This window comes from Styela clava, chromosome 8, assembly GCF_964204865.1.
Source record: "Styela clava chromosome 8, kaStyClav1.hap1.2, whole genome shotgun sequence".
NCBI classification, from domain to species: domain Eukaryota; kingdom Metazoa; phylum Chordata; class Ascidiacea; order Stolidobranchia; family Styelidae; genus Styela; species Styela clava.
The window spans coordinates 14,617,810-14,627,752 of NC_135257.1; the positions used below are offsets into that span (position 1 = coordinate 14,617,810).

Genomic DNA, 9,943 nt, shown 5'->3' on the forward strand with positions numbered 1-9,943 from the left:
ATTATATATATATATATAGGATGTCAATATGAAACGTGCTACACAATTTTTCAGTTTTCAGCCATTGCCCCCACTTCTTTTTGGTAGTCGCTCATGCCCCTGGAACAATATCCAATGTCATTCAGGCATGGCATAAGGCACGATCCCTATTTTTTGTGGGTATGATAATAGCTTGTCAGTCATTTTTACCAGGTATAAAGAGGCATGGAAGGTATAATGTCACGTTATTGATCACGTGTTCTGACATGTTCTGCATCGCTCTTTGAGCAATCCATTTTTACGAGTCTTCCGCATAATTCTGAGCACCAACAACTTGGAAATTGTGCAACAATTTTAATTAAACGAAAATGTTTTGCTGATGTGTCTTAAAACGGGACATTTTGTGGTTTGCCATTGCGATGATCGAGTATTACATACGAAGCAACAATGTATTTCAATCATGTTATGTTGCAATACAGACAACGAATTCAACGAGATGCTTGAAAATATTAATTGAAGCACCATTAGGTATAATTTAATTTGTCACCAGGCAGTAAAAGAATGGCTAACGCGGCGCGGGAACAAAAAAATTATTTGTCGAATTTCTATTGGCTAACAACCGGCAACGCGTACCGGTAAAGTAGCATACGGCTGGCCCACTTCATGACGCAAAAATCAATAAATCCACGTTGTAATTATTGAAAAACACATGTTGGAGAGAAAATTATATTGAAATTGGTTGCTTCCTTGGCGAAGGAACATCAACGTATGTCATGGTATGCCTATGTTCAGTTTGTAAGTTTGAGAAGTAACGGATACTTTGCAGATTTGTCGTTTGAGAAATCACCATACACTGTTTGATAGAAAATAAACTTGAAGCATCTGTTAAATCAGGATGGAAATTTTTGCGTATTGTTAAAGATAAACTGCGGCCTTACAAAATTATAGAATTTGATAATATTGAGATTTTGGAGAGATAATATTTTTTAATTCGCTATAAGATCGCTTCATTTAGATCTTCATCTTATGTTTCTTGATATGATTCTATTGTTATTATTATTTTTATCAGCTGTCAAACTATTTATCAAAATGTATTCATTATTGTATTTATGCATTCAAAAAGCTTTTAATGAAAAATGCAATACTTATTGATAATTATATGCGTTAAATATTTATTGAATCGCGCTGCCGGCGTCCCTATGCTTCAATGATCACGACAGATTGTATTTTATTTTGCGATAGTGATTGTCGAGAGTACACGTAGCCCAACATTTTACGATTTTGCGTTCGTGACGATTCTATTCTGTACTGTCGGTACGAAAGATGTAAACCGTGAATTATATTGGTTCGTGAAGGTTTAGTAAGGTTTACTCCAAGACATATTTTCAGTTCCTCGGTTGGGGAGATGGTAACTTTCATGTTTTTGCCGAACGTAGGGGAAAACCCACGAAACGACTTTATTTTGAGGCATCTAGTTATGTTGCCAGATGAGCTTATCCAGTTATCGCTATGTCACCTGTCTTGTCGGATTTTTATACACTATATTAATCTCAATTTCAGAATAGATTTTTATATATTAAAATATTTATACATTGTATTGAAAATGGTGAAATCAATTATTCTCATCTCATTATTATTGGTGTTTACAATTTGTGATGCTGAGGAAACAAAATCTAAATGTGATGGATGCCGAGATCTTTCAAGGGGAATTTTAGATGTGAGTAACTCTTTTTTCCATTTTGCTATTAAATCACCAAGGCAAGCGTTTTAACGTTAAATTATATGGTCTAAAACAATGTTCCCTCTAATTTTTTGTAGTATATGTGCGCAGAAATTTTGTTGTGTGCGCACTTTTTTGGAAATGACTAATATTTGTGCAAAAACCAATGAGGAAATTTCGGCGTTCTAACCGGGTGATAGGTGGGCCAACAACAAACTTTCTCAACCTGCCAACCGCGCACATTTTTACATTACATCGAAATACGTCTGTGCGCAGTAAATCTATGCGTGTGCGTAGCCTCTGAAAGCTGTGTGCGCGCGCACACGCGCACACCTTAGAGGGAACACTGGTCTAAAATAAGATGCAGACGTGAGACTGTAAGATGAAAGATGTGATAAATTGCTATGAATATGAAATGTCCCATAGCAGCATAGCTGAAACTAATAGGCCAAGTGTTTATTATTCTGTAATTACTGATTGCTTCCAACATCTGAGCATACGTAGGCTACATATTTAATTCTAGTAAATGAAATATAGACGAAATATTAAATTTGTCTTTATAGAACATTTTTTGAAATCCAAAATTGTTTTACCCTTTATTCAGTTCAGCTTGATGCAGTTGTGTGAGTTATATTTAATAATTTCAGGGTCTGGATAAAACAAAAAAGAAGAATTTTGAAGGTGGCGATGTCGCATGGGAGGAGAAAAAGCTTGGAAAATATAAAACAAGTGAAACAAGATTGGTTGAAATATTAGACACATATGCTTGTAGCAAAAGCAATCATAGATGTAACACTATCTTAGAAGAAAAAGAAGAAAAAATTGAATTTTGGTACAAAAACCTGTAAGACATCCTTTTTTTATTTAAATTGTTTTTTATTGCAGCCTATGTTGGGCTTAATTAAATTTTTAGTAATTCGCTTGTAGTCTAGGTTAGCTATCGCCAATGGCGTGTATCCTATGAGAAATACAGCTGTCGTCATTTTTGTATTTTTATAAGCAAATATCTGAGATTCGAAACTATTTTTTCAGACAAGATGAGAAGCCATTGTTTGATTATCTCTGTGTTGAAGAAGCGCAAGGTATTTGATTCTATTGGTTTTAGGTATCTATTCTAATTTATAATCATAATTGAATCAAACTGTCGAGTATTGCAGATTGGTTTATTGTTAATAAAAAATCTCAATGCTAGTTTCGAATTGACTGCTAGTTCAGCTTTTTGCACTTCCGTGGTGTCATGAATACCAGTATATTCTTAAATTTAAGCAGCTTTATATGCAAAGAAAAAACTGTGCTCTGTAATGTGCTCTATTTATTTGAATTCACTCTTAATAAGCTTTATGGATGCTTTAAGGATGTATATTCATAATTGACTCTTCTCAATGTTGAACTTTTTGAATCCATGTCCAAGATGTTATTAATGCTGTTGCATTTTTTTAGTTTGTTGTCCTGATGATACTTTTGGAGCAGATTGTGAAGGTATGTCTATAATATCTGTCATTTATCTATGTCCGACTGATAATCAGTCACTGGAAGCTTGTGAATCAAGTCCATTTTCTGGTTATGTTTGTTTATTCTAGAATTTCCCACAGATTTGATATTTTAAGCAAACTTCACTAGTAATAATAATATTGTTAAAAATTAAAATGAGTGAACACTTTCTTCTATCATTCATACATAACGATGTTTTTCTTTTTAGATTGTCCAAAAGGTACATCCGACAAGGTTTGCTTTGGACGTGGAAAGTGTGAAGTGAGTAATATGAATATTTTTTTGTTATCAATTTTACTTTAGTTTTTATTTTGTTGCTTCCAAGTCAAAATCATTGATAATTCTATTGTAACTGGTTGATAATTTATGAAATGTTCAATATTTCCAGGGAGCTGGTGATCGAGAGGGATCAGGCAAATGTGTTTGTGATGATGGATATTCTGGTGAATTTTGCAGCGATTGTGGAGATCAACATTTTGAAACCTTTCGTAATGATACTTATACTATGTGTGCACGTAAGATTTTTTGTTTGTAATTGAAAAACATTTTGACATTTCATTGAATATTCAGGTATCATATTATTACTCTGAATTTGTCTCATTTTGTCAAATTTTTGCTTTTTAAAGCTCATTCAAGGGCAGACTTGTATAAAGAATATTACCTTTTTTGCAGATCATAAAAATAATTCTCGATCGAAGTAAAATTTTCAAGCAAACTAGGAATAGTGTGGCATGTTATTAAAATAGGTTTTGATGTCGTTATCTAAAATGTTTATTCAATCAGTATTTGAACCGAAGTGAGTATTTCAGAAGTTGTTGCATCCTAATTGTAATTTTTTTGTTATATCTTTATTGCAGTATGTCACAACTCATGTAAAACATGCAAAGGTAATAAATCGACCGAATGTTCAACATGTATGGATGGATATAGATCAGAAGAAAATATTGATAATGAAGATGAATTAAAATGTGTTGATATAAATGAATGCGTTGAACAAGCAAACCTGTGTCCTGTTGGTACATACTGTGCGAATAATGAAGGATCATATTCTTGCGAAGGTATGTGTGCGATATTTTAAACTTTGGTTCATTATAGCTCTAAACTAAAAATATTTGTGTTGTGGACTGTGGGATCATGATGCTGTCGCATGGTGCGTAATCAGTCCTGTATGCATTTTATTTCACTGGATGCCTGCACCGAACTGCAATTCCATAAGTAAATTGGAAATCTTGCTATTTCAAAAAATTTTCACATGCATGCTTTGAGTTTTCGTTTGCGGCCAACTTATAGTACTCGCTGTAATGATTTTCAGTGATTGCGCAGAATAGTGTAAGATATACCATCATTGTTCCTGTAGAAAATTCCAAACCTTCATACCAAGAAAGTTATGTGTTGTGGCAAGCATTAACAGATCGTATCAACCTATTTTTGCCATTGTTTAGTCTTACATTTCCATCACCAATGCCATATTGCTAGTTACAAGTTATGAATAAATTATGCCCTGTCCTGCATTAATTATGATGACATCTGTCAGTATGTTTTGGACAATGCTCAAGACAGATTCTACTGTATTGATTGTTTTATTTAATCCTCTGTAAAATATAAAATGGAACATTTTTAAAGATATCATGCGACTTCGTCCGTCCTCAGTATAAGATTATCTGAGCATTTATTATTCTAAAACACATTAAATGCCTTCAAACGAATATATACATTTAGAAATGTTGATAAAAATATATGCAGCATTTCATCCTAATATCCAGTGAACACTTATATCATGTCAGATTATGTTAATCTATTCAGATATGCTAAAATTAGTGAATGATCAGCCTATCTACAATGCAGTCTTTTGGTATATACCTACATAAGGAAGTTTGTTCTTATATGTGGGGGTACATTTTTTCTTTTAAAAGTGCCATTTAATGACCTTTTTTCAGCATGGACCTGTCACCCATTCTGTATCAAATGTTATGGCCCACTACACACTAATTGTTTTTCCTGTCGTCCCGGACTGATTATGCGTCACCCATTTATCTGCCAAGGTTTTATCGCAGAACTTGTTGTTGTTTCTGTACTAACGTTTGTGTTGTACTCTGTTTCGTCTGCTGTTTGTAGAATATCTTAAGCTTTTTCTATTGCGTTTCAGTAAGTTATTTTTAAGTGATTATGTATTGACCTATTGAAAATTGAATATCTTCAAATATAACAATAACAACATACGATACAAAAGTTTTATTAATAATTTTTCATTTTGCAATTTTCTCACTTTGCATAGTTAGGCTTATTGAGATTTTGCTTGAAAATCAACACCCTTGTGTATTCTAACAAATGAGTCTGTAACATATTGTTCTGCATATAAAAAACAATAACCCTGCTTGCTCGAAGAAATTAATCCCTAGTGTAAATATCCTGGGATTAAATGATGTTTTGCATTTGTGTGAAAAATTGCATTTGTGCTGTCAAGATTTCACTATTTGCAGCATGTAACCCAGCGTGCTCTTCTTGTTTTGGACCTTCTTATCGACATTGCCACTCATGTAAACAAGGAATGATTATGAATTATCCATATTTATGTCAAGGTAAAATGAAAGCAAAACATTTTGAAATCATTTCATGACATCTCATCACCTCATGATATACGGTAGTTTCCTACAACAATATATATTCATGGTGATGCATTTAAACTGCTTCATGGGTACTTGGTATTACTGCAGAACCGCATACAAAATTGTGATTATAAATTCATAATTAATTTGAGCACAGTTAACTTTCATACATCTGTTCAGCCTTGAACATTTCCCCTTGGAGTCTATATTCTCATTATATATTATTATGTTTATTTGAAATTTTCTATTATGCCAAAAAATCAAAACTTTTCAAACAGTGATATTGCGATAGTCCATGGAATTTACAAGTACCGTAATTATACAGGACTACGATATGCCATTTCTCACAATATGTAGGAAGATACTTGTCAATTTTGAAAGGAATGCTGAACATATTTTAAAGTAAAAGTTCTAAAAACTGATCATTAATAAAAAAAACTGTTGTAAGCAAATCACATTAAAATCTTTCAACTTAAATATCAAGGAATTTTGATGAATTCTTAGATATTGTAGAATCATTTCAAGTACTGGCTAATGATGAATTTTATCATCATAGTTGAAAACTTCATAACACTTATGAATTTTTTGTCATCAAATGTTGATTGTTCATGTAGTTGTGCATTGTTGTGGTCTGTCCTTTAGTGTTTCATCTGGGAAAATGATATCATTTTGTTCATTTGTGTGCATAGAATGGTTAATTCTTTAAACGTAATTGAAATTCTTAAAACGTCGCTGCTCGCCGGTATTCAAATGCCTTTCGGTTGTGTGCTTGTATAGCTTCCAAATGAAACTGACCTGAAAAAACATCCATCTCCTTGGAACATATAAATGGTGAAATTTCAGGCTTACAATAATTTTAAAACAGAAAAGTATGATTTTGCAAACAAGTATGACATTTTTCCAGTAATTAATTAATTCCAAAAATGCACTTTATTTAAAACACATGTGTCTTGATAGTGTCATTCCTGCCTGTTTGTGCCCATGTTTTCCGAGATCTGTTACTCCTGAATTGACTGCTGATATTAATTCTCACACTGGCATACTAATGTTTCAAACAAAACTAACATATTTAGATATCTTAGAGTATGATCACGGTGATCATCATCATTATTTGCACAGCATTTGTAAACACGAAACAAAGGAAATTTAGTTGAAGACCAGTTCATAATTGACTTTGGAACGAAATTTCTATATCAGATATAAATAAATCAAGCCCCTTTCCAGTTAAGTTGCAAAAACCTGGATAGACTTGATTGCTCTTCAACTATATTTCCTTATCCTTATTTGTCGGTGTCTGATTTGGAGTATTGATAATATTTAGACATTGATGAATGTGCCAGTGGAGCAATCTGTCTTGGTATGTACGAAGTTTGTGTCAATACACTGGGACACTACAAGTGCGCATGTGCACGATATTTCAGGAGAGACCCCGTTTCTGGGCAGTGCCAGCCCGATCCAAACATATACTCAAGAATGGTACCACCTTCTGCTCCTAGCAAGGCAGCAGACAAGGGAAAGGCCGAAAAAGCAGATGAGGGTGAGATTGTAGTTGGAAACGAAGTAGAAGACTCGCTCAGTGATGATGATATAAAACGACTTGTAGTTGCTGTTGTTATATGCATCATCGGTACTGCTGCGGCGGGTGGGAATTTAATCTGGACCGCATTGTTCTTTTGTAGCATAATCGGTGCAGGCGTCTGGTGGGCATCAGATAAAACTGATGAGCTTGCCATGTCCATGATACCACAACCCCATCAAGAATTGTAGCTATTACGTACCCTTAAACTAACCAGCTATCAAATAATGATTTGATCTGGATACTCGGAGCACATGAGATCATTATGTGTTCTTCTGATTCAAATGGCTCACCCAAATCATTATGGACTCGTGTGATATTATATGTGTACCATGTGCTTTTTATTTATTATTTTGTTCAATTTCTATCAGAGTTGTTACATTAATAGGCGAAATATCACTACTGATATCAACTATTAAGAAAAGAATAAAAATTCATTTAGTTTTATTGACATCCTACACATCTAATGTCCAACATATATGCTGGCTTCACTATACTTGATTGAATTTGGTCTATAACTTAGTTATTTCATCCATAGTTGCGCTGAATGACATTTGACTGCATATCATCCAAGATCCAACAATAATTATTTTGATGCAAAATTCCAAATTTGGTTGATATCCATCACAATTTCATATTCTTGCCACTAATATTTGTCAATGAGGATATGTCTGTATTGTATAACACCTATTTATTTTATTATGCAACCGTATTTTGTTTACTGAAAATTCAGCATTTTGACATCAACGTCACAAAATTTGTATATTCTCTTATTTATTTACTTTACATATTCATATACTACCAAATTACTGTATTTACCAAATTGATTGGAAATAGTTACAGTTTCTTAATTCACTGGCGTTTTACCCCTGTAAACATATACATTATGGATTGTCTGTATGTAAGATCATTGTTGAAATTGATATTAACATAAATCTGTACTGGTCTAGCCTGGAACTGTTAGATATGTTGGAATAGGACTTGACCACGCCGCTCGTCCTGATTCTCTTTTAATCTTGACCACGCCGCTCGTCCTGATTCTCTTTTAATTTTTCCACTCTGAAGTAAAATGTAGTCGCCCTTTATCCATACGAACGGTACTCGATAGTAAAGTCATGTATGCATCACTTGATACTTTTTTATCTCGCAGTTCTATTTATCACTTTTCTAATCGCTGTTATTGTAAATAATTGGTCACTGTGATTTTGTGCACTTTAAATGTATGTATTACGTAGGCTTACGGACATCTGATAAAATCATACCTGGATAGCTTTGCGTTTTTTTTTATCGAAATTCGGTCGTAATACTAGTATAATTATGGCCTTTCGTAATTTTTTTCCTAATTTTCCAATGTAAAATTCCATGTTTATTAAAAGTGTAATATATAAAAGATTTACTCCCCAAAATATACTCAAGAGTAGTATTCTTTGCTTCTATTATTTACTTAGTACAGACAATTCAATTGAAATTGTCTGAAAATTTTTTTCGTATTGTACAGCTATTAACATCCGTATTATTAATAACATATTTCCATGCTTAACATAGACTGGTGACCAGACGAGATGCAGTGGTTTGCCATATGGTCAGGTGTCTTATCGGCTACTCCCTACCCCGGTGAAAGTGAATATCCTATCCCAACAGCCTTGTATAACTTTTAGTTCGTAGTCAGTGATCGCGCTTGATATTTGCATCCAACCTTTGTTTATGATACGCAGAGAAAAAAGAAGAAACTCCAAAAGAGGAAGATGAAACTAAAAAAACTGAAGAAGATGGCGAGAAGAAAGAGTCCGAGGAAACAAAGGAAGAACTTTGAAGCTGAAACGTAGTCATATACACTGCCGCCGACGACGGCTGATGAAGCGTCTTATTGACTTTTATAGGAAAGTTTATAATGTTCACTGTTTAAATATTCATAATTATGTATTGACCTATCATGCGATACAGGATCTTACACATCGACGGGACTATTATTGAGAAATTCAAATCGCTAATTCCTACAATTTAAGTGTAAGTCATGGGTGCAAAGTGCACCACACGAGGCAGATTGAGCTTCAGTCGGGAAGCTGCTTCGATTTAACATGAAAAAAATCAATTTTCAATTTGGTCTTATTTATTTCGAAAATGTTTGGCATCGCTACTTCACGCGCCATGCTGCCATGCATGCTTTGAATTTGACATACAGTTTGATTGAGTCTCATTGTGAAGCATGCTTTATTTTCAGTTTTTGTGATTCCAATTTTTATCATTTGCGGTGTCTTAGTTCCTGGTGGAGGTTAGAGTTCGTGTTTCTTAGTTCAAAGTTCAATTAATCTAGCTAGAATTTTGCCATTGTTGAGGTAAATTGAATGCTCAATGGACGTGTTTTGCCAGCGACTGTATCGAATAGCATCTTTGACACTCAATTTCTAAGCATTATGCTAAACTGCATCATTTGCCTGTAGTTTGCCTAGTAGTTCGTTTCTTGTAATCGTAAATTTTATGAAGCTGTCTTCGAAATCATGTCGAATAAAATTGTTTGTGAACGAAAAAAGTTTCATTTTTTGGTGGTGTAGCGGTTATTCCTTATCCAAT

The 9,943-nt window shown here is 33.7% G+C and overlaps 1 protein-coding gene across 4 annotated transcripts; it reads left to right on the plus strand.

The window, feature by feature from the left end:
* The first annotated feature begins 1,521 nt into the window (after positions 1–1,521).
* Positions 1,522–9,902, plus strand: LOC120345931 (cysteine-rich with EGF-like domain protein 2). Of its 4 annotated transcripts, XM_078115047.1 has the most exons (10): positions 1,523–1,696; positions 2,347–2,543; positions 2,732–2,781; positions 3,140–3,178; positions 3,399–3,451; positions 3,579–3,705; positions 4,048–4,248; positions 5,128–5,232; positions 7,118–7,333; positions 9,088–9,902. In XM_078115047.1, the coding sequence occupies exons 1-10, from the start codon at positions 1,583–1,585 to the stop codon at positions 9,183–9,185; spliced, it is 1,200 nt and encodes a 399-aa protein (XP_077971173.1). In that variant the 5' UTR covers positions 1,523–1,582; the 3' UTR covers positions 9,186–9,902. The 4 variants fall into 4 exon arrangements, with proteins under 4 accessions (XP_077971171.1, XP_077971172.1, XP_077971173.1 ...); XM_078115045.1 differs by having other exon boundaries at positions 1,522–1,696; positions 7,118–9,902; XM_078115046.1 differs by lacking the exon at positions 5,128–5,232 and adding an exon at positions 5,671–5,769 and having other exon boundaries at positions 1,522–1,696; positions 7,118–9,902.
* Positions 9,903–9,943: the final 41 nt, after the last annotated feature.

Bases quoted from the DNA above. Each gene is read 5' to 3' on its own strand.
- LOC120345931 (XM_078115045.1), top strand. From the start codon at position 1,583: ATGGTGAAATCAATTATTCTCATCTCATTATTATTGGTGTTTACAATT. The intron at 1,697-2,346 runs GTGAGTAACTCT...TAATAATTTCAG, and splicing joins TTTCAAGGGGAATTTTAGAT to GGTCTGGATAAAACAAAAAA. The intron at 2,544-2,731 runs GTAAGACATCCT...CTATTTTTTCAG, and splicing joins GAATTTTGGTACAAAAACCT to ACAAGATGAGAAGCCATTGT.